The 27,942-nt window shown below is 39.5% G+C and overlaps 2 protein-coding genes across 7 annotated transcripts; one reads left to right on the top strand and one right to left on the bottom strand.

Moving 5' to 3' along the window:
- The first annotated feature begins 483 nt into the window (after positions 1–483).
- linc.pou2af1 (lnc RNA pou2af1) lies at positions 484–5,622 on the top strand. Of its 2 annotated transcripts, none has more exons than XM_020507953.2 (5): positions 484–672; positions 2,576–2,676; positions 3,315–3,366; positions 3,965–4,194; positions 4,378–5,622. In XM_020507953.2, exons 1-5 carry the CDS (start codon positions 666–668, stop codon positions 4,699–4,701), a joined length of 714 nt encoding a protein of 237 aa, XP_020363542.1. In that variant the 5' UTR covers positions 484–665; the 3' UTR covers positions 4,702–5,622. The 2 variants fall into 2 exon arrangements, with proteins under 2 accessions (XP_020363542.1, XP_020363543.1); XM_020507954.2 differs by lacking the exon at positions 484–672 and adding an exon at positions 2,074–2,216.
- Positions 5,623–13,016: 7,394 nt separating this feature from the next.
- pou2af1 (POU class 2 homeobox associating factor 1) lies at positions 13,017–25,383 on the bottom strand. Of its 5 annotated transcripts, none has more exons than XM_020507950.2 (6): positions 25,261–25,383; positions 19,580–19,707; positions 19,089–19,206; positions 18,100–18,142; positions 17,705–17,994; positions 13,017–17,535 (listed from the first exon to the last, which is right to left on the bottom strand). In XM_020507950.2, the coding sequence occupies exons 2-6, from the start codon at positions 19,603–19,605 to the stop codon at positions 17,203–17,205; spliced, it is 810 nt and encodes a 269-aa protein (XP_020363539.1). In that variant the 5' UTR covers positions 19,606–19,707; positions 25,261–25,383; the 3' UTR covers positions 13,017–17,202. The 5 variants fall into 5 exon arrangements, with proteins under 5 accessions (XP_020363539.1, XP_031651746.1, XP_031651745.1 ...); XM_031795886.1 differs by lacking the exon at positions 25,261–25,383 and adding an exon at positions 23,621–23,751 and having other exon boundaries at positions 17,705–17,919; XM_031795885.1 differs by lacking the exon at positions 25,261–25,383 and adding an exon at positions 23,621–23,750.
- Positions 25,384–27,942: the final 2,559 nt, after the last annotated feature.

The following is a 27,942-nucleotide window of genomic DNA, read 5'->3' as shown; positions in this document are numbered from 1 at the left end:
CAATGGAGTCAGTGATGGCAGAAATGGCTGCTACTATATGCCACGCCCACAGCCGAGACATTTAATATTTTGTTCTTTAAAATAAGACTAAAAATGTATGGTCATAACGTGTTGATGTGCTTATCCTTCCTGAAATACATATGATCTGCGATGTGTAATGGTTGGTGATGTTTAGATAGAGCATCTTACCGTTACTTTCCTGTAGGGCCTCATTATGAAGGGGGACTGATGGCCAGATTGGCAAAAGATGGATAAAATGTTTAAAATATCAACTTCTTCTCGGTTTGGGTATAAAATAGTGATGTATTCCATTAAATGGAATGTTATTTTAAGTGCATATGTATTGATTTATACTGAAAAATATGTATTTTTGTGTAGCCTTTGAATATTCAAATTGAAAGTAACGCGCAATCAAATCATTGTCAAATCATTGAGTTCTAGGGGTTTTAAAAAGTAGGCATGGAGAGAAAATTTCACAAACTAATACATCCCTAGCTATATTAGGATATTATTGTATGCTCTGAGACAGTTTTAAGACTTGTGTGTTGAGAATTTGTGTGATTTTTATGAATATTTCATTATAGCCCATATAACTGAGCCAGAAAAGGACATTGTGGAATCTCATAACTGCTTTTCTTCCAGGACTCTTTCTTACATTTTACAACATGTCTGGTAAGTTTATCATTCCTTTTTCTTCTGATCATGGTTCTCTTTTATGTTCTTCCTGAAAGAAAGAAAGAAAAATATAAATGTTAGAACAAAACGATTGGAAATAATTGACATTGCACAACATGCTGTTTTAGTTTCTCAGGGAAATGCGAGGTTCTGATGAAAACCTTAGAGGTAAAGAATGCAATTCGTGTTTTAACTATAGAGTAATGGAAACTATCCTTCAACAATGAGCTCATGTGGATTAATGCCATGCCTATTACCTGCATGATGTATGCTATTTTCGATTACAATATTTTTCAATTGAATCGAACAACGTTTTAAAATAGGGTTTTGCTTATTTCTTAAACATCACTACTTTGGGCCACTTTGCCCAGGTTAGGGCGTGAGGATAACTTAACACAAACGCGATTTTATTTGCATTATTTTTGTCGATTAAACTGTAATTGTAGTCATTGTAATTACACTGCAATATGTAAACTTACAAATGGTCATTTTAAGCAGTAATCAGTGGGATGTGTATTTTGGGCAGCTTTACTATTTGCCACATTTAAGACAAATCATGATCTGACATTTCAGTATATGAATATTTAAAAGGATGGGTTTGACAGCCAAGCACACCTCTTTAGATTCTGCGGAGGCAGCTGCTATTATATAATCGCCTTTACCGCCAACTTTGCAGTCTCTGACTGCCTTAATGAGTTCTACCATTGTGTGGCGTCGTTTCTGTAATGACTTTAGTCATTGGAGTAGAACCTTATACCCCCTTATATTTAAAAGTAAAGCCATGACATACAATTGAAGGCGTACATATATGAGTACCGTTCATTTTAGCATAAAAATCCCAAAGTTATGCTACTGCACTAACACGTGTTAAGAGTGGGTATTGGCAACGGCTCTAACCTATCCGCCTAGTACAGCCTAAATTAGTCTGCAATGTAATTTAAAATGCAGTCCTGCTTCGATGGATGCGTTTTACATAAAACTGAATTGTTTCACTGCGTAATTGTCAGGCTTGGAGCTTCAATAGGCAAACGGGAATAATTATATAATCAAAAAACGTTTATTTATTATAGGCTAACGCTCATATTGTTATCCAATAGCCGACTAACAATATGTAGGCTAAGTACGGTGCGTAAAAGTAACTTACTTTTATAATCGGACGAATTTCTCAAGCGAAATCTTCAATTTTCACCTCATTTTTGCGGGATTTGTGGAGTCCTTTGGTTTCTCTTACGAGGCAGCTGTTTACCAGTTTTACCTGTAGCCTAATTTTACTTGCCTACTTTCACGGAATATGCTACTATCAGCCCCTTTCATGGAACGCAACGCTTAATCTGTGTTTTAGGCCTATGTATAGAATTAAAATAAATATATTATCTAAATAAAATCGAGAAGTTACGCTCACAGTATCATTTTAGCACAGGTTTTTCCGTTGTGCTTGAAATGAGTGTGAAGGCAAGACCACTGTATTGACAGTGAAATTCGAAACCCGGTCTCTGCGGTGCGAGGTTCTCGCAGAGGTAGACTACAGGGAAGAGACCTAGGTAGGACAATAATAGGACATTTCTGGCTTTCGCACGGACGAGTTTGATACAATAACTTGGGCAACATTTGAGGGATGCATAAGGACAGTCGTTTGTTTATATTATTCACAAATAAGTCTAGGTGTAATACATTATATTAAATACACGGATATACAAACCATCTTTTGTATCCGTGTGTTTTTAATCATTTTAATATTTGTAATAATTTCCCAATGTTTTTTAATGATTAAGTAGGCCGAATTAATTGTTGCGTGAAAGTATATAGCAGGCAGTGAAAGTGCTCGAGAGAGGCAGGGTTGGGAGCATTCCGTTTTTTTGTTAACAGTAAACACCGATACAATGTTTTTCTCTTCTGACAGATAAGCCAAAGGTGTACCAGGGCGTGCGGGTGAAGACAACTGTTAAAGAGTTGCTGCAACAGCAGAGAGCTCTCCAGACAGCAATTAAAACAGTTAGAATGGTAATTATCACCTCACTCTCTCTCGTCTCGCTCTGACTGGCACGCAAGGACTTACATACGCACGCATCGGGGAGCACACACACAATGACACACACACGCACACACAGTCTCAGCATAGTTGGAGGTGTTGCTCTCTCCATGAAATCCCCATTGCAGTAACTTCCTCCTTACCAACCTTACCCCAAACACAAAGTTCCATGCCTCATTAATGATTCACCACCAGGTCTACTCTCCAGTAGCCTATCAGTTGATAATCGTTTAGCAGTAACAGTGGGACTTGTTTTCCTGTAGGAACTGTACCAGCTGTTTTATGTGATATTTTACAGTAAATTCAGATGCATAAATCAGAAAAGATGTCCTTATGTCTTTATGGCAACTGGCAACAATTGGCTCAAACACACACACTCAATCAACCCTCCGAAATGAAGAGGAAGAAGAAACTAATCGGCAAATGCCATTATTATGCTATACAGTGCTATACAGTGCTATACATTACTATACAGTGCTATACAGTGCTATACAGTACTGGGATGAAAAATGATGAAAAATAACCAGCCCAAAAATCGAACTGTTGTAAATCAATGGGGACTTGTGTTTTCTCTCTGTATCCCTCCTTTTCTCTTTTCCTACATGAATAGAAATCCCAGAGCTTGGCGAGTCAGGATGTTTGCGTCTCCTCCTCCTTGCCAGGTACGTTCCAATATGTCCATATATTAGTCAGTATTTATACACAGCATTCCATTGTCTTGATCGCACAATGATTGTATGGTAAAGCATCACCATGGAAAATCCAGAATCAAATGTTCTATAGTAAAAAAGTAATGCTCTTGACTGTATCCAAACCTGCTAACGAAAATACATGTAGCCTACAGTAAAGTACAGTAAAATCCTTTTGACATGTCCAGTGGGGGCGTTGCAGTAAACCATAATCAAATAAACAAGCTTCGATCAAAAAGGCAGAAGGCAATGCATTATGCATCATACATGCAAATAGATAAATAGCTGTCAAATCCACCACATAAGCATATTATAAAATAAAATCTGAATTGCACATCAGATTCGGTCAGGTAAATATCTAGATTGACACATACATGGAGAATCAACGACCACAGCAGAATAGTTCGAAACATATACTGGGACCTTTTTATAAACTTGCATTCAAATGTGTTTTTTAGCTGTTGGCTGGTGGTGCCGTGACATCACTTCTGGAGTCTTCACTTTTTTCAATGGCCACTGCATGTGTTTATGTATGCATCCTCTGACTGATCCTTCTCGTTTATTCCTATAGGCCATTATTTGGATTATTTCCCTCAAGAGATGAATTCCAACGGCAGCTTTCAGCCGCGGGCCTTTCCAGACAGCAACATTCAGATGGAAAGCTTCGATAATCAACAATTGATAAGCATGATGATGCCCAACGAGACCTACAGCAGTGGTATTATGCATCCCGCTACTTCAACAAAACTTTGGCCCCAGGAAAATCACTCCCTGAACATGGACTATTGCGTCAATGGCATGGTATGCTTTATTCAAATTCGCTTGCGCAATCACCTGTCTTTGCAATTACCAGCCGTCAGCTGAAATATTTGACAAAGCTCAGGCTGTTTGTTCGTCTGTCCAGAGAGTTGGCTCGGAATAGAACATGGTTTGATTATACTGTACAACAATATTAATGCACATCTCCTCTGGATTGTTTTTCAGGCTCCCAGCTCACCATCAGGTTCTCTAAATATGTCAAGTCCGGTCGATTACAATAGTTATTCGCCACAGGAGTCTTACTCTTCGTCGTGTTACAACTCTCCGAGCAGGATGGACTCGAGTTATGGGTTTGTTCCAGAGCACTACCACTACCAGCACTGTAACCTCCAGCACTGCTACTGCCTGTCCCATTGGTCGGGTACACAGGAGAGCATCTCCACTCCAGAATACGCTATTTATGGCACAACAGACTGTGTACACGCCTCGCCTGTGGATGCCAACTATTTCAGGCGGGAATTGTCAAGTTCAGAGATGTGCTACCTTTAAAGATACTCTCGGTCTTTGTTTTCTGTGTAAATACAGTAGAATGTACAGTGAAAACAATGTCTGTAACTCGATGTCAAACGATTGCACGTGTGGCACTTGTTTTAAGATGTAGGCCTGCTTTGCATTTCAGAGTGTTTGCTGTCAACGTTTCCTCGGAGTTTCTGTTTTTTTTATGATTGGAAGAATGCTTTTAGAATTCATGAGTTTGGCTAAATGTTGCAAATGTATGGGCTTAGAGCTATATAGTTAGTTACTGACTGTGATTTAGATATATAAAAACACGTTTTTTTTACAAGAAAGTATATATTTTTTTATGGATGCATTCATTTAGTAAAATAATTGAAAGGCCTACCCAAAGGAAATTAGCAGCATCATCCCCATCAACTCAATGTTTAGTTTCCCTGTTCAGATGCACACAGAAACTTAGTTAGAAACATTAACTTAAATTGAGTTTTTCAAGTCATTGAATCATATTTACGGCTAAAACCAGCCCCTTGTTGGACCCAAATAAAAACCACTACACCTGCCACCACATTAACTAGATTGAAAGATAAATGACAATAGACAAGCGATAATGATAGATAATTAATATCTATAGTGCTTGTCGTTACAAAAATAATCGGAAAGACCCTATGACAACTGAAGACAAACACAACAATAAGGTTAATATTGACCGTTCTTGATGTGGGAAATGGTCTCCCATGGAGGCACACGCAAGTCCACGTCACATCAGGTCACATCCAACTCAAGAGACGCCTGTCTCCACTCTAGCCTCCGAGCGCACCCTCCTCTGCATCGGGATCTCTATCTTCTCCGAGGCCGAGATAAAGCAGGGTTGAGCAGGGCTAGAAGTAGGCCTGCCTTTCCAAAACATTACATATGACCAAAAAGATGAATAAATAAAGGAAATAACTACTTGAATAAGGACTTCATGTTTTTATTAAACACAACAGATCAAAGGGGGCATAATAAATGCGCACGAGTTTTGCGTAATATAAAGCATCATCCAGTGGCTGCCAATTGCATGCGCAAATCAGAAATATGACCTTAGGGTCAGAATTTATTCATGTACATTTCCCCCCAGAAGTTTACTATCACTCTCCTGTCTTACATTCTAAATGTTCTGTTAGACCAGCAGCAGCAGCCATTGTTACTAGAGCGTAGGCCCGCATCCAAAATCAAAACCTTGTCTTGTAATGCAGTCTGCAGGCATAATGCAGCACATACAGTATCTGCTGTGATCCTTGACCTCTTATGACGTCCAACTCATGAACCAACCAGTGTTCTGGGATAGTGATATTGTGAAGGGTTCGGTAAGATGTTTCTTTTTGGATTTCTAAATCCTCAGTAGAGCACCTTTTTCTCTTTTTATACAAGCTGAGCTGAAGCATGTCTGGGTTTGCTCTCATTCATTAGAATGGAGTTAATAATGAGGGTAACGCTAGTGTTTGTCGTGTCATCAGGAGATCCTCAGAAGGACCTATGAGATACTAGACTGAAGGTGGAGAAGGGGAGGAGGAGAGAGGCAATTGCAAACACTGGAAACAAGGAGAGTAAAATATTTGAAAGAGGGGTCTTCAAGTATGGTCCTTTCTCCTGACCTTGAGTTGATGGTGAACTTCATATGAAATTAAAGAAATCTATAGGGCCTATGAGCCCCAGTTACAGTAAATGCTGGGCCTGATGTCATCACTGCTGTCCTCTGCAGACCTGGGTTCAAATAGCATTTGTTTATTTTTTAAGCTACGTTAGCTGTGCTTGATTGAGCTTGCCTGGCACAACTGAAACAATGGAATTGTCCCAAAAGTATAAACTCACCCATCTCACACTCAATCAAATACTCAAAGTACAGTATATGAAAGGAAATACATATGAACCCTGGTAAAACTCTTACTGGCAGCTCATAGGTTCCTGGGTTTCTATACCAGACAATTGGAAAAGTTCGCTGTGGTGCTCAATGGCCTAAATTAGCTGTCTTATAACTTAACTGACAAATGTGACAAGGTGGTTTGGTACTGTCTTGAGTTCTGGTATTGGTGGGAGTGGAGGGGAGGCAGGATTTTAGGTACAAGCAAAGAAGGTTAATTGTATGAAAAGGTAGTTCCCCAAGAACACTGTGTAGCTTTTCATAAACAAAGCAGGCATCGTCCCTAATATAGAACAGCAACCTCATCGCCCATCACGTTCAGCTCATCTAACTGTCTCAAGCCCATAAACCCTTTATAAGGTCTATGAATGCTTCACAAATAATTCATAAGCAACTGAAAGTGGCCCCACTAACATAAAATGGATAGTTCAGCAAAATGACACATTTACATATTGAAATCTCTACCTTAATCATACATAGAAATTAGTCTGTCTGGTCTCAGTCTTTTCTATTTAGATAGGTCTCTATGGGCTGGAGGAACTCCATGCATTAGAACGATATTGGGGATACTGGTCCCTTTGGGATAAGGAACCACCCTCCATTTAATATGATCAGTTTTTTTTATTTGCGTTTATTTTTGATTATATTTCCTCCTTGCCTCCTTCTTACAGCTCCCTTTTTACACATCTTTCATTTTGAGGATAATATTTTGTTCTTCTTTTGTCTGGACAGTCTCGATTTGCAACATAAAGACACAATGAAAATAATAATGAAACAATTACCAAGTACCAGAACATTTGTTCTGTACAATTTCCCAATTAAAATATAATTGTTGTTGTTTTTTTAAATGGGGTTTTATCCTGTACCAGTTCACTGAGTTAACACTCACTTAGGTGAAAAGGAATGTGTCAAAGTTTTTTATTTTTATTCTTGGGTGTGTTCAGTGTTCCAAAGTCCCGCTACTCTCATGCCAAGTGCCTGATTAACAGTCCTCTGTGGAAGTCCCCTGTTACACCTTGTTAATCCTGATCTGCCCAGATCAACCTGCACTTTCACATGCCAAAAATCAAGACCGTATGACAGAACACTGCTATATTGCCTTTATCTTTTAGATAATTCATCTATTAACCATGCCAAACATACAGTATTGTTAGGATATTATTTCAAACATTTGGCATTTATGGGAAGCTAAGAGATAATTTACTCTCTGGGAGTGCTGTTTGTTTTTATAGAGTCTGTGTCATTATAGCCAGTGGTCATTTCAAAAGAACACTTCTTCATTCAAAATGTATGCTACAAATCATCCTAAACTAAATTAAGTGAGCTACACATACACATCGGGAAGATTTCAGCATGATATTTGAAACATGCTAACTTGAGGAATATTGACTTGAATGTGTTTGGACAGTCACCAAATGCATTCAGGTAAACAAAACCAAAGCATGGATTGCTGTCCCTTTTCCGAAGACTGCTTCCAGGGTAAGGAAACCATAATGTAATTTAGTAATTTGGGTGAACTGTCCTTTTAAAATGCGTTAGCTGTCAGCTACATAGTAAAACTAATAAAAACCATATTATGGTACACAAAATATATTAAGGTTCTCTTTTTGATAGGTTCATGATTGGAACATACACCACTGCTCAAAAGTTTGGGGTCACTTAGACATTTCCTTGTTTTTGATTTTTTTTTTGTCCCTTAAAAATAACATTAAATTGATCAGAAATACAGTGTAGACATTGTTAATATTGTAAATTACTATTGTAGCTGGAAACGGCTGTTTTTTAATGGAATATCTACAGTGGCGTACAGAGGCCCATTACCAGCAACCATCACTCCTGTGTTCCAATGGCACGTTGTGTTAGCTAATCCAAGTTTATAATTTTAAAAGGCTAATTGATCATTAGAAAACCCTTTTGCAATTATGTTAGCAAAGCTGAAAACTGCTGTTCTGATTAAAGAAGCAATAAAACTGGCCTTCTTTAGATTAGTTGAGTATCTGGCGCATCGGCATTTGTGGGTTCGACTGCAGGCTAAAAATGGCTAGAATCAAAGCACTTTCTTCTGAAACTCGTCAGTCTATTCTTGTTTTGAGAAATGAAGGCTATACCATGCAAGAAATGTCCAAGAAACTGAAGATCTCGTACAACGCTGTGTACTACTCCCTTCACAGAACAGCGCAAACTGGCTCTAACTAGAATAGAAAGAGGAGTGGGAGGCCCTGGTGCACAACTGAGCAAGTACATTAGAGTGTCTAGTTTGAGAAACAGATGCCTCACAAGTCTTCAACTGGCAGCTTCATTAAATAGTACCCACAAAACACGTCTCGACGTCAACAGTGAAGAGGTGACTCCGGGAGGCTGGCCCTCTAGGCACTGTTCCTCTGTCCAGTGTCTGTGTTCTTTTGACCATCTTAGTCTTTTCTTTTTATTGGCCAGTCTGAGATATGGCCTTTTCTTTGAAACTCTGCCTAGAAGGCCAGCATCCCGGAATCGCCTCTTCACTGTTGACGTTGAGACCAGTGTTTTGTTATTTTATGGACAAAAATGTGCTTTCTTTCAAAAACAAGGACATTTCTATGTGACCCCAAACTTGCAAACGGTAGTGTATATACTGTTGAGATTGAGAGTGATTGTTTTAGGACTGGCCTGTAACAGTTTACCCTGGAGCTGATCATGTGACAGTAATTGCCCTTGCAGTACCTGTCATTTCAAACAGTTGCAATAATTGATTGATGAATGTGGGAAAATAAGGTGCAAACCCATGTGTCTTAACAACGTGATCAGTAAGTGGGATGTGTTTATGATGAACGAGTCATTTTCCTCCTGAGTCACCATTCAAGGTTTGAAAAGAAAGTGAACAACATCTCACAGTTTTCTGCTCCCACAAGTCATCTTTATTAGTGAATCTCATTCCAACATGAGTGTACCGGATATGAATTCCTGAAGTACCACTTTGATATCAAATTATAGAACTTGATATAAAATAGCACGTGGCATATAAGAAACAAACTTACTCCAGTACAGTATGTGTATGTATGTGTACATTTGAAAGTCACTGGCACTGATTCACTGTTCATACTCATTCACAGCGTTTTCTTATTTGTCTTTGGGTTGGAATGTTTGCTGACTTGACACAATGTCACTTGAAAGGATTGTGTTGATGTTTCCTATCAAGTCCTTACTTGTGTATAAGGAAGGCAGACCCAATAAAAGTATTTCAAAAGGTTTGATATCTGCACAAACTGTTAAACATGTTCCTTCTGTTCGAACCATAAGGCCTTTCAATACTGATCAAATAGAGGAGCACATTCATCTGTTGCTGTGATAACACCTTCACACCCATGCCCGGGGTATCTGGCAGGTAGCTTAATGGTTAAGAGCACTTGGCCATTAACCCACAGGGTTGCTGGTTTGACTCCCCGAGCCGTCTAGGTGGGCCCTTGCGCAAGGCACTTAACCCTAATTGATCCTGTTAGTCACTCTGGACCAGAGTGTTTTCTAAATAATGGATGAGGAGAGATCTGTTCCTGAGAAACATTATGTCTCCAGATTTGATTTGAATACATGCTAATGTTTTTCTCCTAATTTCATGTAACACATTTATAGTCTTGTTTTTTTTATTTCAGGTGTTTGCCAAAGCAATATTATTATGACTTTTATGTTAGCAGTTCTGCTTTTGAAAACAGAAAAAAATAAGTTATATGCCTCTACAAATGTAGGCTCACTATCCGTGCATCATAAAAGATGTAAGTCAATACATGTGGTGTGTTGATTCTCAGCTCTTGGTTCTTTTTCCACATTTATCTGCAGGCCCAGTTGGTTAGCAAACTTTCTCAACCAAGTTGTGATCATCTGCATGTGGGCTTGTTAGGAAAAGAGCATGCAGAGCAATGTTCTCTGCAAAGTCAAGATCCTCAAGCTCTGGGAATGGAGTCCTATCCTATCCTAATGGATCAGTCAATAGCAACCATTAAGAGAATGGGTGAGAGAACGCATACTTGGGGTACACCACAGATGACGGTGAACCCGTCTGTTCAAGGATTGTTAACGAGAATGGCAAATTCAAATTCCCTGTGGAAGTAGCTAACGAGTAACAAGTTTGTGGGGGATGCCATGAGAGGTCTTTCCAAATGCTGTTTCTGAGCACACTGTCGAAGGCATTTCTGAAGTAGATCAAGATGAGGTATAAAGTGACTTTCTATTCCAGGCATAATGTGGTCCATGCAGCCACTCCTTTTTTTGTGAAAACAACTAACCAGATAGGACTAGTCCATAGGGATTGTGCCCCAAGATAAACTCCCCTATGTTTTCAAACCGGTCTGTCAGTGCCTTTCGATGCAATTTCAGGGGTCGTTCTTGAACATCTCAGCATGGTTAGTGTCAATTACTTGCCTTTTGACCAGTCCTTAGGTATTGACAAGTCGTCATTGTAAATGACAATGTATTCTTAATTACATTACCTGTGTAAATAAAGGTAAATGATTGTCCCTAGATGAATTCCTCAATGTTTCGAACAGGTCTGTACCGAACAGTGTTTGTTCCTTTTGAGAAATGTGTGGGTCAGCAAGGCCATACATGTTTGTTCCCAAAAAAATGGCCAGACTAGCACACCTGTGCTCTACCTTTCAGAAAGTGTGCCCTCTAGCACCAGGAAGCCAGAGCAGGGAGAGAAGAGAGGTGCTGCACCATACACGCCACCGTGACACCTGCAATTCTAATTCTGTCTTGAGAGCTCCCCTCCACTTTGAGGCTGCAAAACTCCAAACTCCATATATGTGCTGGTGCCACCCCTTTTACTATTATTATTGCATTGTGTCAAAAATCTAGATTTTGCGACATTCTGCTGTTTTAGTTCCAGACCTACTACCCAGTTCTCTTTAGTCCTTACAGACCTTTTAAGCCTCCGGCCAATAACTTGCTTGGTCTTGGTGTCATAGTGATACAAATCTTCACTACTTTGTACAATTATTTTTTATGTGGCTTGTCCCTTCTCCTTTAAACAAGCTGATTTTATTTTTGGCCTGGTCCAAGTGTAATTTATATTTTATCCTAGGTTTTTGGGTATGTGGTGTGTAATTTTTTTAAATCCTGTTTTTCGATCTTGGATTTTTCTCATTTGAAGTCTGATCTTTGCAGTGATGAGGTGTTTGTTGCTGTATATGTTCCCCTGTAAGCTCATGTGTCCAGTAGAGGTCTTTTCCATTTGCCATTAGGCCTAATCATCCACAGTACATATTTTCCCAACAAGTACCAGTATAATTGTGTCCTGACATATTGCTCTTTGAAGACTAGGGATGTTTGAGGGCAACTTTTACATTCCCAGTGTTGCAAGAGGGCAAGTCTGAGCATGAGATGTGCTCATAGCTATTGCATTACCAATATAATGTGTTGATGTAAGATTTTTTTCACAGATCATTTCTCCCAGTAGATGAATATGCAGGTTGGTCTGAACCTGTCTGAATGTATCTCTTTTTCCTTTTATCATTGTAAGGACATTATCCCTCGAAGGTTGATCGCTTGTCCATTTGTACCTCAATGATATACAGTCAGGTCCGTAATTATTGGCACCCTTGATAAAGGTGAGCAAAAAAGACTATAAAATAAACATAAAATATTAAATGAGATTGGAGAACATATTGGGAGGGCTCTTAGACCATTCCTCCATACAGAATCTTTCCAGAGCCTTGATATCCTTCATCTGTACTTATGGACTGCCCTCTTCAGTTCAAACCACAGGTTTTCAATGGGGTTCAAGTCCGGAGACTGAGATGGCCATTGCAAAATGTTGATTTAGTGGTCAGTTAACCATTTCTTTGTAGATTTTGATTATTGCTTGGGGTTATTGTCTTGCTGGAAGGTCCACTTGCAGTCAGGTGTCAGCTTCCTGGCAGAAGCACCAGGTTTTTGGTAAAAATGTCCTGGTACTTGGTAAAGTTCATGATACAGTTGACCTTAAAGGGGTAATCTGCAGTCGCATCGTCCATTTTTGGACTTCCTTATTAATGAAATGTTCATATTGATTCTTGAAGAACCTAATTCATTTAACTAGGCAAATCAGTTAAGAAAAACATTTTAATTAGAATGACAGTCTGCGAACAGTAGGTTATTTGATTTGTTCAGGGGCAGAACAACATATTTTTCTACCTTGTCAGCTAAGGGATTCGATCTAGCACCCTTTTGGTTATTGGCCCAACGCTCTAACCACTAGGCTACCTGCCACCCCATCAATATGAAATAGGAAGAGATAGGAGATAAACTCTTTCAAGTTGCTTTCTCAACCATCCCCTTTCACTTTGTTCATTACTAGAGTTTTAAAATGTGTTGATGCATCAGCTTCTTTCAGGCCCAAATGAGTTAAAGAAGATGGCCTGACAACTTTTATTAATGCACAACACACCCTCCAAAATGTATGCTTTACACCTGCAGAAAATCCTCATTTATTACTCCACAACTATACAGTCATTTATTTCAAGCATATGAAATCCAAGGCATAGAATTACATTTGCTACACCGGAGAATTTGCATTAATAGAATTGTTACTTCCAAGATCACTTGTAAAAAATGACTCCTTCAAAAAAGAGTGGTGAATGTAAGATAGTTTTCCTGCAGTCAATGATCAAAATCACCCTCTTTGGTCTCATGTCATTAATATTTGTCATAATTTATTATACAATTAAGAATATTTTTTTTGATCCAGTGTTTCAAAGTCAAACAGTTTTGTTATATTTCAGTCTTCTGTGATGTATATAAAGTGTAATATTGGGATGCAAACTCAACATTTTATACATTTCAACTCTATATCTGACACGGTACAGGTGTCTTCTTCTTTTTTCTAAGCCCACAACCATGTGTGTGGTGGGGTGTAATACTTTTGTTTCAAAGTACATTTGTTTAAGACTACCTTGAAACACTTCATGTGACCTTGATTTAGCCCACTTCAGTAAAATGATTTATTAAACAAGGTTTCACAGCAAGTTCAATGTTATAGTAAAACCACAAAATGTTACTCTGTAAGCCTACGATGGCCCTAAGGGGCCAACCATAAAAGCACTAACTGAAGGGGATGATGGATTTACCTGATCTCAGGCTAATAGTAATCTCATCCATGGCACGTTCCATGGCAGAGAATGGATTTGGGTTTTCCCCTCATCTCTCAAAGCTATAAGAGGAGAAATATACCTGTTTATTCATACAGGTCCATTTACCATTTATCTCGCTTCTGAGGTCATAACAATACAATTATCACCAATGAGTCACCATTGAGACCAATATCTATTTTAAAACGGAACCCTGCATACACACAAGTTACAAAATAAAATTAAAAGACAATAGAATATAATACAAATATTCAAGGAAAACAATCACATTCCTCAGCAAGGAGGTCCCTAAACAAGATTTTGAACTGCCCAAGAGGCACCAGAATCTGCATTTGTAGGGAACTCTGATTGTTCCATACATGGTGTGCAAATAAGCTAAAAGCAGATGTACCTAACTCTGAGGAGGCCGAAAGGGTTTCCAGAGTTAGTCATTCCTGAGAACGGGTATGGTAACTCGTACTCGTACGGTTATTCATGATGTTAGGATTTATAGATAAAAGACAGCAATGGATCGACCTATGTGATTTCAAAGAGGGCCGGCCTACATTCTGGTAAAGAATGCAGTGGTGTGTACTGAACCTTTCACCTGTAGTAAAATGTGGTGTGATATGGTAAACTGTATCTAATGGAGCAAGAGAGAGAGATCCCAACCATTATAACATGGATAGATCATCCAGTATGAGAAGTTGAGGATACCAACCATTATAACATGGATAGATCATCCAGTATGAGAAGTTGAGGATACCAACCATTATAAAATGGATAGACCATCCAGTATGAGAAGTTGAGGATACCAACCATTATAACATGGATAGATCATCCAGTATGAGAAGTTGAGGATACCAACCATTATAACATGGATAGATCATCCAGTATGAGAAGTTGAGGATACCAACCATTATAACATGGATAGATCATCCAGTATGAGAAGTTGAGGATACCAACCATTATAACATGGATAGATCATCCAGTATGAGAAGTTGAGGATACCAAATCAAATCAAATCAAATTTATTTATATAGCCCTTCGTACATCAGCTGATATCTCAAAGTGCTGTACAGAAACCCAGCCTAAAACCCCAAACAGCAAGCAATGCAGGTGTAGAAGCACGGTGGCTAGGAAAAACTCCCTAGAAAGGCCAATACCTAGGAAGAAACCTAGAGAGGAACCAGGCTATGTGGGGTGGCCAGTCCTCTTCTGGCTGTGCCGGGTGGAGATTATAACAGAACATGGCCAAGATGTTCAAATGTTCATAAATGACCAGCATGGTCGAATAATAATAAGGCAGAACAGTTGAAACTAGAGCAGCAGCACAGTCAGGTGGAAGTTGAAACTGGAGCAGCAGCATGGCCAGGTGGACTGGGGACAGCAAGGAGTCATCATGTCAGGTAGTCCTGGGGCATGGTCCTAGGGCTCAGGTCCTCCGAGAGAGAGAAAGAAAGAGAGAAGGAGAGAATTAGAGAACGCACACTTAGATTCACACAGGACACCGAATAGGACAGGAGAAGTACTCCAGATATAACAAACTGACCCCAGCCCCCCGACACATAAACTACTGCAGCATAAATACTGGAGGCTGAGACAGGAGGGGTCAGGAGACACTGTGGCCCCATCCGAGGACACCCCCGGACAGGGCCAAACTCTTTTCTTGTGAAATTGTTCTGAGGTTTCATCTTCATGACTGGCACTGTGCCGGTTCTTTTAAACTGGCAGCCATAGCTCATGTCCCGGCCTCAGTCTCAGGGCAGCTGTGCAGGCATGTTGGAGCATCTCACATTAAAGGTGCAGTATTCTTAAGAGGGTACAGGATATACACTGGCAGCATTAGTTGAGAGTCATGATAAGAAAGTAAGTACTATAAAGCAATGCAATCACAAACAGAAAGAGGCTACAAGGTAGGTCACGACCCTGTCTCCTCAGATCCACTACATCATCCTAAGAGCATTAATACATGTTATAACAGATATAAGAGGTTGATGGCCTGATGGAGCACGTTGTCATTGGCGATCGATTTTCAAGATGTGCAAAATATAATTTTCCTTTGACAGATAAGACTGATTGTGGTTCCCTTGATGATTTAGTTCAAGTTTAAAACACTTTTATTATGCCCCACTGCTAGCTGTGTTTCATTTCGTACATCATTTGGATAAGATAAAGATATCATTTTCTGTTTTATCCTCAACTGAAAATCATAATGTTCTGGAATAGTTGAATAGTACAACTATTCAATGTTCTGGAATAGTTGTATTCAGTGCCTATGAGGCCTTAGAACTGTCAGCTCTGTCCACTCTGAGATCTATTCGTATCCTATTAAAGATACATTGAGTCATGGCATTAAAATGAATTTCTAAGTGAACTTTAATTAAAAATAAACAGAAAAAAAATCCAAAATAAACAGAAACAGTAGAGGTTTGACAATTATTGACATAATATGTTTGACATAATACATTTTGAAGCCTCAGACGCTTCAGGATTTCTAAATACTGTAATGTTACATGGCTTTTTCATTATTATTTACATTGAACATACCACACATAACACTTCTGTATGCAACATTTCTCCAAACGTAAACCAATAATCTGAAAGAACACAAGCGCACAGTCTTGCTGGACCTCAAACCTGCAGTAGTTGGTGTGCTTCAGGTGGGTGTGGCAGGTGGGTTGCAGAGCCCAGTCTTTGTCGGTTTCGGAGGAGGGGACCCTACAGGGGAGACACTGATGGGACAGCCAGATAAACAGAGAACCATGGGCTTTCCCACTTCTGTACCATAGTTAACTGACAGCCATAACTTCCAACTTCTGCTTCAAAAAATAACAGCAAGAGAGAGCAAGGCAACAGGAAATGAGAGGAGGTTAATGTTTTATGCCAAATACTCTTCAAAGCAGACCCTGGATAAATACAGATATGGGTTGATTTAACTGCCTTTCAGTTATAGTATCTATAGTACATGACAGCAGTTATTTTATGACAGCAGTTATTTTTCAGGAAAGTATTTGTTTAGTAAATATTAGAACTAGTAAAACTACAAAACTGTTCCCTTTTTCATCACGGGTTGATTTAACAATTGAATGACTTTAGGAAATTACTTCAAATATTTGAGAGTAACTACTTTTAAAACAACTGTATTCGATTATGGCTGTCAGAAATGAGGTACTTAAAATAAATAAATACCTTACAAGTAATTTAAATAAGAAAATACATTTAAACTTTTAGCATGATTCGGGACATATCAATCAAGGCCTGTCTTTCAGTTAAAGCATCTATAATACATGACAGCAGTTATTTTTCAGCAAAACATTTGTTCAGTAAATATTAGAACTAGTAAAACTACTGTTCCCTTTTTCATCATGAAAAAAGCAATTCACAGTACTTAAATGTACATTACAACATAAAGGATCGTATAACTACAAACATACTCTATAGTAACCTGAATTCTGAGCAATAGAAATATAATGGGTACGTACCTACATAACACATTCATAAGCATTGTGTAAGCATTTCATTAATGCTTACGACTGGCTGCAACACTGATATATCTTAGACACCGGGGATGAAGATTGAGGAACTGTTCACATATGTGTATTTGTCATCCTGAACTTGGTCCTCCAGAAGTTTCTCCAGAGGGTTGGGTTCTTCAGCCCCAGCAGGGTGCTGCTCCAGGGGCTGGGGCTGAGGGTCCTGCTGGGGCATGGTGGGGGTCACTGGCATGGACATCGGAAGCAGCTGAGACCCAGCCAGAGTGGCAGGGTGAGAGGCAAACTGCACACCTGATGAAGGGATGGTGGTTAGCGGCTGGGCCCACGGGATATAAGTCAGCACCGAGTCCTGGAGGTCCACTTGTGGTAGGGCTGTGGATGTTGGTGCTAGGGTCTGGACCAACAACAGTGGATGTGTTAGTAGTCAAAACCCAGTTGTGTTACAACTTGTTTGTACAGGTAAATGTGTATTGTCCTATGCTCTGTGGACAAGATGCAATGTTTACAGAGCTTACGCTTTATTCAGTTGGCACATGATCAAGATTTGTTGCTCTTTCACTCACCCCGAAGTTGGTAAAGAGAGGCGTGTGTGTGTAGGTGAGCATGGAGGATGGGCCCACCACGGTGTAGCTGGGACACATGGGCTGCATGTACGTGTCAGTGGTGAGGGGCAGGGTGGTGGTGGTTGAGGTGGTGGGGTCATGCTGCTGGAGGTACTCTGGGTAAGACCAATGGTTCATGGGCTGGAGAGCAGTAGCTGCAGGCTGGGCTATCCAACCTGCACAGAGGCCGACATCATTGACTGTGGAGGAGTCACTGGATAGGCTACTAGCCACTTCAAACCCGGAAGTCCCTATGTAGATATCATAATGGGTTAGCACTAGTAGCCAATAGTAACGTACAGCTTTAAACTGATCATCCAAAGTGATGATGGGAATATATACTCCAATTCACTTACCAAGCTGTGCATATGAAGGCAAGTTGTTGTTTAGTACCCCAACCTGTGAAAAATATATAATGATAAATCTACCTGAAGGAAAGGAATCTAAATGAACTCCAAAAGCCTTTATTATTCAAGCTTACTTACAATGGTATTTGAGCTGTAAAGCGTAGGATTTTACAATAAAATGCTGTATGTACATTACCAATGGTAAACCCCAGGTGTACATGTGGTGAGTGATTTTAATCTTTTTAAATGCCAACATCTTTAAACAGTAGCTACAAATCCACTGGCTTATAAGGTCATGTTCCTAAACTCTGTGTGTGTAGAACAATGTATTAACTTTTACTACTTCACACTCCAATAATGAGTCAGTTATATCCATTGGTGTGTGTGTGTGTGTTTGTGTGTGTGTGTGTGTGTGTGTGTGCGTGCGTGTGTGTGTATGTGTGTGTGTGTGCGTGCGTGTGTGTGTGCCTGTGTGTGAGACTTATATGGAAGTAGAAAGGAAACAGTGGAATGGCAGGAGAGTTCTAGAACAGGAGACATTTAAATTGAATCCAGGCATGCACATTCACTTGCCAAGCTGGAGAACTACATTGTATACTGTATATTATAAACTGGGTGGTTAGAGACCTGAATGCTGATTGGCTGATATACCACACCCTCTCGTGGATTACTGCTTAATTGTTGTTGCAAAAGGTGTGCCATATTTTCGATGACATATTCATCTTTAACCTAATTTTCGTTTATCTTCTTTTAAAGACAAATACTACACATTTAGTAAAAAAAACTGAACACAGTCCAACTTCTTCTACTGATCTGCTGAACCTTTCCCTGAACCTCTGAGAACCTCTGTTTTTAGACTATCAAGTACCTCTGAGATTACAGACTATCAAGTAATACAGTCCATTTAGTTGGCTATCCCTTATTTTCTTAACAGGCCCTCTACCTTTCCATCTCATCAGGGCCTGCGTGTTTGGAGTGTAGTGTTGAGAATGCCTTACTGTGTGTGTGTTGTGTGTTGTCAGAGGTAATTCATAGGTTGGTAAGAGGGCTCCTTGGCACGGCTGGGCTGAGTTGATTTGCATAGGCCCTGTGCCCAGCCCTGCAGCCATGTTGTAACTGTCATGGAAAAACACCTGTATTAAATAAGGATAAAATCCCCTTTATCTACCCTGCCGTGGAATCTGATCTAATCTTCTCTAGGCTCCTTTCAGTTGACGTTGTGCATGTCCAGCCCAACGAAAGGTCTTCTCTCTCGTTTTTAGGGCATTTTGTAAAGACAAGAAAAAATGCTAAAGATTTTGGTTGACGCCTTAGGTTGACAGGTTGACAATTTAGGTTGACACTTATCGAAAATGTTTCAAATGGCATTCCTGTGGCTTCGCTGACTTGGTCTCTGTTCTCTTTTGTCTCCTACTCTGTCTTGTTCAAGCCTCTATTATAGGATGACAGGCTCACACTCATTTCATAGTTCTTGTTATATTTCCCTCACCGCTCTAGGGGGCACTGTTTTGGCATTGTGGAGAAGCAGTCCTCGTTTCCTCCTCAGCAACTCTTTGACTGGGTCTCGAACTCGCACTCCTTGGTATGGCTTTTCATCAGGCTGCCCTGAGGAAGGAGCTATAGAGCCAATCACAGAAAGGAGAAACTGGCAGTTAGCTTATATCTGTGTTCGTAAGGGTTAAGTCCGCAACCACAGAACTCTATTATTCATTGATTGCTCTTTAAAGATGTAACAAGGAGGTTCAGTTGCTTATTGTTTTCCTCATGGTTGTGGTAGGGAGGGGTGTCCCTTTCTGACCTGAGGTCATTTCAAGACAATATTTCTGTCCATTTAGGAGACACCTTTTGGCTCGAGAGCACCCACAGAAGCAAAAGGTTCTGTGAAAACTCTTTAAGAAGAGGTATCATAGATGTGATTTGCACCAGCGATAGTGGTTCTGATTGCATATGTGGACAGGAAGGAACATAAGAGAAACAAAAGAAGAAGCTCAAGCTCAAGTGTGCTACACCCAGCAATCTTATGTCTGTAGGCACTAAGAGAGACCGAAACACCTCGGACATTCTGCAAGTTCTAGCTTGAAATGAAACTGGACCTGAGTGTGGGGACCTCTTTAAGTAGGCCAAGTTGGAATTTGAAACGCACTTCTATTGTGAAACAAATCTTTTCAACAACATGAGAACAGCACATACTCACATGCTATATAAACTGTCATCTTTTTACCAGACAAATTATTTGTCAATTTGATAGACTAGAGTAGGCTATAGATAATTTCATGTTGATACATTCAAATAGAGGGAGGCATTTTACCATAGACATGTCGTTAATGACAACGCATTCAGAAGTTTAGAACTAAGCGTGAATGAAAAATACCTGCGAGACGTACATTTTGAGCAGGTTTGTTGTCATTGTTGAAAAGGATATTTTGGAAGTTGAATTGCTACCAGTTCACTTCTACTACCTTTGTCAATTCCCACTTAATGAATTTGTTTTTGAATGAATCATCTTCTCTTAATGATATGTGCAAGTAGATATTTAATGCACATTGATTATAACCTTGACTCACTATCGGACAAATTAATCAATTAATCACTCAACTAAGGTAAGGTATCTGCAGATGAACTCAATTGCCTATATTTTAGAGAGGGAAAAATCATGGTCTTTAGGCTCATGAAATTGGTCCATAGAAATGTTCCTTATTCAATAAAAAATTTGGTTGACTAAGGAAAGGAATATCATATTGTGTATTTGACTTATACATTTCACCAGGTTTTAATATTTTTATAAAAAACTCTGTCTTTAAAAATGACTGTCACATACAATAAGACACTGCTTGTCTGTGCACATGTGTGTGACCAAGGTGTGTGAAATCGTGGGAACCGGTTTCTGTTGTGAGGTGTCTAGAGACTGATGATGATCTACAATGCAGAGGTGGAGGCCCTATGGTTTCAGATACTGGCGTTCTGGCTCAGATCTGGCTGTGTTGTTAGCTGGAGTGAGTCCTGCCACTTTCCTCTCCAGATCTAAATCTAGATCAGATTGATTTACCCCCTCCCCCCTCCCCTCCAGCAATGGAACAGTCAGCTGATTGAACTTTCTACCCAAATAACAACTTTAAATGACCTTCACATTATTATTCAACTCTATAAGGCCCAATTACTAGCAGACATTACAGCCCTTAGGTGAAAGTGTGTGTGCATGTGTGTGTGCGTATGTGCGCTCCTGAGCCATCGAGAGTAACTAATATGTTGTCACATGGCCAACAACTGAGATAAGGAACTTCCAAGGAAAACTGGGGTGGCTGGACCATTGTTTGCATACTGAGGTGTGGAATGTTGTGGCCTAGTAATTAATGTCAGCAGCCACTCTGGCTCACTCGATCAAAAATGTACTGGAAATTCACCTTGAAGTGTACCGCTGTGGGGGGAAAACAGCCTGCTTTTCCCTTTGTTGATCACAAATAAGCCTTTTTTAAATGACTTGTAAAATCAACCAGACAAAATTAATTGGGTGGAAAACGGTTTCGTCGTAAAGGATTTGAAAAACGGCGCCATTGGTCTGTTCTTACAGTAAATGCTCCTTTCGTCTTATCTCTAGCAAATAGATTGTGCTATATTTCACAAAGCTTCATTGAAAATAAGGTAGTGCCGCTTGCCTTCTTATCCTTGAACATGCAAAGAATGCTTTTCCCCCTGTACAGTACAGCCCCCATTCCTACATATCACTCAACGCTGCACTAAATGTCCTCCTACATTTACAATTAAATTACTGTGGTGCAAAAGACTGTAACTCCTCCCAGTGTAGTAGATTATTCTGAATGTGTTATTTCACCTGGAGCAGGATCAATGAGTTAGCCAGCTAACGTTCCTAAATATTCTGAAACAACGTCATATTTCTGAATTGTACTGTATCTTTTTTTCAACTTAACTACAGTAAGAAGTTGTTGTTTCATCCAAACAATGACACTTTATTAAATAACCAGCTAATGAACTTACAGTAAAACTATAGGCAAGTCAAATGATGAGCACAATCTTAAAATGTCAACTATCCCTTTAATTACACTAAGTGTGTCTGTACTGCAGGCAGGCAGCCCTCGTGCAGCCTCTGAGAAAGCTGTAGGCTCTGACAAGCAGTAACCACATGTATAGCATGCATGTCAGTGGGAAAGGAAGCTAGAGCACAAAAGGATTACTCAGAGGTTATACCGTTACAACCAGTCAATGGAAGGTAAAGCATGAGCTCTAACACTATGAAACTGAATAAAATGTTTCTTTTTTTTGGAGGACCGTAGTATTTTTATTTTCTATAATGCATTATTATATTCCACTACCTATGGGTGAATATAAACTCTCAATGTAACTGGAGCAACCAGAAGCTGTACAAATGGAAATTCGTTTGAGCGAGTGTGAGGGAATTATGTTGAAGGCGGTGTCCACATTTAGTATGAAAATGAGCAGTTAAAACTACGTATTTAATTGACATGAAACACATGAAGATCTAAGAGAACTTGAAAAAGAATGACGAATTCAGTCCTGGTCTTCATGGACACAATGACACGCACACGCGCACGCCGAACGCACTTAGACACACACAAGATTCCAAGCTGTACAAAAGAGGAAGCCATGCAGCTGTGATGTTTTACAGTGGTGTGGTGTTTGGCCCGTTTTGCATATCAAGATTATAGCCAACCTCCAAATGATTGTCTTCCTCTTTCCAAACATAAAACTTTCTCCAGTGATGACAACATTGCTTTTAGCCCTTTCACTGCATGTCGATATGCTGAAGTAGAAAGTTACTCTAGTTAAAATTGTGGATTGCAAGTTAGGATTTGGTTCAAAGAGCTACTTTAACACCATCCCTGTCGCAGATTAATGAATGTAAAAATCCCTCTGTCCAAACAAATACCTAATCTTCAATTCCTTTTATGTTGGCCTAAGTCTTACGGCTCCTCGTGTGTTGTTGCTTTATAACGACTTTCTAAGTAAAAAAAACCCACTGTAAATCATCTTAACCATGACACTAGGGTGAAAAAAGGTGACGAGGCTTGGAGGAAACTATCCATCAAGACTGGCCTGAAACATGTCGCCACACAACTTGAACGGTTTACTGAATACTGAATAGTAAATCCTTTTTCTGTAAGGGATGATGTATCAATTACGACCCTCAACCTCTGACCCCAACTTTTGACCCTCAATGACAATGTGCAAAATACTAATTCACGTGCCATAGTTCTCAGTGTTGTTGTCTTGTAGGAATCATATGGACATTTCCATATGCACCCCCTTACAGTACATATTGTAGAATGACTGGTTAGTTGGAGGAGGTAGGCTACTTGACACTGAGTCATCTGCTATTACTGTCCCTGCAATAAGATGTTGGCATACCATAGTCAAAAATCTAAATGATTCTGTTTGGCAATGTTTGATCACATTGATGAGGTAAAAATATAATGTTTTGGAACATAGCACAACGTTTGTGTCAACGTTTCTAATTTCTATTTAGATTCAATTTTGAAAAGGATCATGTACTTACATTTCTTCCAGTGCATGCTCTATGTCTTTCAGATATCTCAAGCTCTGAGTAATTTGTTGAATTGGTTGACTTTTCTTAATAGGATGCGAGTTTGACACAGAACCATAGTGAGTGATGGGCTTCAGTGACTTGCTTTATAACAGCCGCTACACAACCTCAAGTGATGTCACATCTCTTCCAACCACAGGTTTCCCTGAATGGTCCCAGTGTCACCAACGTTCCACTGACATTGACTGAGAGCTTGACTACTACACTCTTTTACACTCTAAACACAGCTGTCAGTGTCCACAAAGATCCAGTAAATGACTTGAATGGTACCAACATAAGGACTAAGGAATATGCAATATATTTTTTTCATTATCCACACAATTCAAATAGTGACTATTGATAGTTACTACTTTCTTTACATTCTTTAAATTCAAACCAGATTACAACAGAGTAAGTGTTGCTGCACAGTCTTGTACATGAATCAGCTTCCCCCTCGTAAAGCCTTCAGAAATGTTGATGCATGGGACAAAGAGAAAGATTTGCAGTTTTAAAGCTAATCTCATGCTATTCTACACATTTTGCCATGAGGCCGAGAGAAAATGTTGCTGTTTTAAAGCTAATTTCCTGCAATTCTACACATTTAACCATCCATGAGGCTGAGAGAAAATGTAGCATTTTTAAAGCTAATTTAAAGCAAACATAGGTGTGTTGACTGTGATGACGGGGGGGGGGGGGGGGGGTGAAATGTGTTGCTTTAAAGGGTCCGTCATACTAGTATGTGCTGTCTCGTTTGCTAATTGAGCAAACACAATGGCAGTGGTGCATAAAGCCATAGAAGCAGTGAAATGTGCCTGAGATTAGTGGTTTATTTGGGGTGTGGCTTTAAGTTAGTTCTTATTGGCAACCCATCCTGTGAGAGTGAATGTCATTCAAGTTCATCTGTTCTGCTATATTTCATCAAATCTGGTTAATCCAGTGCTCTGCTTGCTATGAATTCTATCTGATGGTGTTTGCATGTTTAGGTAAAAAGACAAATAATGTCCCGTTTGGAACACTGACGAGTAAAGATTTCTTCTTTGTAGCCGTCAAACCAAATTAGCATAGAGCACATCTGCACAAATCTGATGCCTAAATTAAGCCTTTCAAAACCGACCCTGAAACTGAACTAAGCAAGTCTACTAGATATATCAGGAAATGCATAGGAAACACCTGCATATACTTAGAGGTTGACTGACCACCAACGCAGTACGAGACCTCATGTTCCCTTTCTTAGCAGTTTGTTCTCTCAAAAATGTGATGATTAATCTTACAATGTCTGCACCCATCAGCATTATCTTCATTTGGGAGTTCTTATTTTTTCTATTTAAAGTCATGGAAAAAATAAGACAATTCAATTGCTCTATGCTAGACTAGTGAAAACAATGGCGTAAAACGACTTTCAATCATCTCTAATTTGTAGTAGAAAGTTACAATGCAACACTTTGCCTTACAGCCATCAAAAACTGATAGATCAATAGGCTACACACGCAATAGTGTCCAAAAGACACATATAATCAACATTTCCAGGCTTTGAGATATCCATTGTAACCTTCATGACATGTTACCAGTTGCTATAATTTTGACCAGAACATAATCAATAGATTGTAACTTACATTGTCATGGTGGGATAATTCTGTAGTTCCAGCTGGTCCTACATACTTGTCTAGGAGTTATCACTGTTCATTCTATTTTCTTCCCATGCCTTTTGAATGAGTGCACTGACTGATGCAAAGTATGGCTTCATTTAGATAGCTGATGCAAAGAAGCTGTTATATAGGGGTTCTCAAATGATCACAGAGGTGTTCTGTGGCTTTAAGCTAAATGAGTGTTTTGATTACAATAAACATTTATATTCACCATGATGTATTTTGAGGATTACTGAGTTGTAGCACTGACATTGTATCTCTCAGAAGTTGCTTTCTTTTTTCACAAAGGAAGATGCTCATTGGCCTCTTAGGCTGACACGTGCAGTTACCTACCAAGACACGTGCACGCACGCACGGGCACACACACACGCACGGGCACACACACACACACGGGCACACACACGCACACGGGCACACACACACACACACACACACACACACACACACACACACACACACACACACACACACACACACACACACACACACACACACTAACAATCTAAGAGCTGAAATGTCTTGAGTCAATAAGTATTCAACCCGTTGTTATGGCCTAAATAAGTTCAGGAGTAAACATTTGCTTAAGAAGTAACACAATAAGTTGCATGGACTCACTCTGTGTGCAATAATAGTGTTTAACATCATTTGTTTATGTCTACCATATCTCTGTACCCCACACATGCAATTATCTGTAAGGTCCCTGAGTCAAGAAGTGAATTTCAAACACAGATTCAACCACAAAGACCAGGGAGGTTTTCCAATACCTTGCAAAGAAGGGCACCTATTGGTAGATGGGTGAAAATAAAATAAAAAGCAGACATTGAATGCCCCTTTGAGCATGGTGAAGTTATTATTTACACTTTGGATGGTGTATCAATACAGCCAGTCACTACAAAGATACGGGCGTCCTTCCAAACTTAGTTTCCAGAGTGGAAGGAAACCGTTCAGGGATTTCACCATGAGGCCAATGGTGACTTTAAAACAGTTACAGGGTTTAATGGCTGTGATAGGAGAAAACTGAGGATGGATCAACAACATTGTAGTTACTCCACAATACTAAACTAACTGACAGAGTGATAAGGGAGCCTGTACAGAATAAAACCATTCCAAAACATGCATCCTGTTTGCAACAAGGCACTAAAAAAGGCAAATCCAATACAACACATTACCGAGTACCACTCTCCGGATTTTAAAGCATAGTGGTGGCTGCATCATGTTATGGGTATGCTTGAAATCGTTAAGGTCTGGGGAGTTTTCAGGATAAAAAATAAATGGAATGGAGTTAAGCACAAGCAAAATCCTAGAGGAAAACCTGCTTCAGTCTGCTTTCCACCAGACACTGGTAGATTAATTCACCTTTCAGCAGGACAATAACCTAAAACACAAGAACAAATCTACAATGGACTTTCTTACCAAGAAGACAGTGAATGTTCCTGAGTGGCCGAGTTACAGCTTTGACTTAAATCTACTTGAAAATCTATGGCAATGATCAACAACCAATTTGACAGAGCTTGATACATTTTTTAAATGAATAATGGCCAAATGTTGCACAATCCCAGGTGTTGAAAGCTCTTAGATACTTACCCAGAAAGACTTACAGCTGTAATCGCTGCCAAAGGGGCTTTTACAAAAAATGTACTCAGGGATGTGAATACTGAAAATTTGATATTTCTTCATTCATTTTTCAATATATTTTCTAAAATGTCTAAAGACATGTTTTCACTTCGTCATTATGGGGTATTGTGTGTTGATGGGTGAAAACCAAATATATTTAATATATTTTGAATTCAGGCTGTAACACAACAAATTGTGGAATACTGTAAGTTAAGGGGTATGAATACTTTCTGAAGGCACTGTAGCTATTGCTCCTGTGTAGGGATACTGAGGACTCTTGAAAAAACAGAGAAAGTGATACTTATCTTCCTGTATCTCTACTAGTCAATGTCAAGTCCATTTAACATGACAACTCGTCAGAAAAACTGGGGTTTACACTCTGTAGGCCTAGGACAATGTACTTACTCCTCTCTCACATGTAAAGTCTAGATTTAGAAGTGCTCACACCCTCAACAAAGCAGAGGAGTTTACTGGAACTGATGGTTCATTATATGAACAATGGATTCATATAAATTCTGAGAGAGAAATATGAATGAAACTTGGACATCACTGGCGTTTTTATTTAGTTTTGATGGTATCAGAAATGAAGATGACATGGGAAAAGTATGAACCGAGAGGAAAATGGAACTCGTAACATCTTAATTACACAGACATGAACACACACACACCTCCTCTGTATGTCTCTCTCTCTCTTACCCACCATCTTAATCCCCGGTTCAGCCCCTGTCTCCATGTCACATGCACTCACTTGCTGGAGAGCAGTGAGGGGGTAACATGATGTTGCTGAGCTGAGAGGGAATTTCCTCAGGATGCCCACAAGGTAAAGCTAATGTATCTGTTTCAGCCCAAAGGTTATAAAGTTATAGTCAAAGTCATTGGTGGAAGTGTAAACTGTATTAGGGGCTTTAAACATATAATAACAGGTAGTTGAGCCAATCTAAATTTGGTAAGCAACATCGGTATGATCTCTTTTCTCCATAAGACCACAAGGAGGCAACAAAAGCACCAAAATGAACTGTCTCTACCATATAATAT

The sequence above is a fragment of the Oncorhynchus kisutch genome, linkage group LG18 (assembly GCF_002021735.2).
Source record: "Oncorhynchus kisutch isolate 150728-3 linkage group LG18, Okis_V2, whole genome shotgun sequence".
Classification (NCBI taxonomy): Eukaryota; Metazoa; Chordata; class Actinopteri; order Salmoniformes; family Salmonidae; genus Oncorhynchus; species Oncorhynchus kisutch.
The sequence above is the reverse complement of the archived record's forward strand: the minus strand, read 5'-3'. Positions and strand labels throughout refer to the sequence as shown.

Coding starts and splice junctions, on each gene's coding strand:
- linc.pou2af1 (XM_020507953.2), top strand. Junction 3,367..3,964: donor CGTCTCCTCCTCCTTGCCAG/GTACGTTCCAAT, acceptor TTATTCCTATAG/GCCATTATTTGGATTATTTC. Junction 4,195..4,377: donor ACTATTGCGTCAATGGCATG/GTATGCTTTATT, acceptor ATTGTTTTTCAG/GCTCCCAGCTCACCATCAGG.
- pou2af1 (XM_020507950.2), bottom strand. CDS start 19,605: ATGCCAAAACAGTGCCCCCTAGAGCG. Junction 18,143..19,088: donor CAACACACAACACACACACA/GTAAGGCATTCT, acceptor TATTTTTCACAG/GTTGGGGTACTAAACAACAA. Junction 17,536..17,704: donor CTCTCTTTACCAACTTCGGG/GTGAGTGAAAGA, acceptor TTGTTGGTCCAG/ACCCTAGCACCAACATCCAC.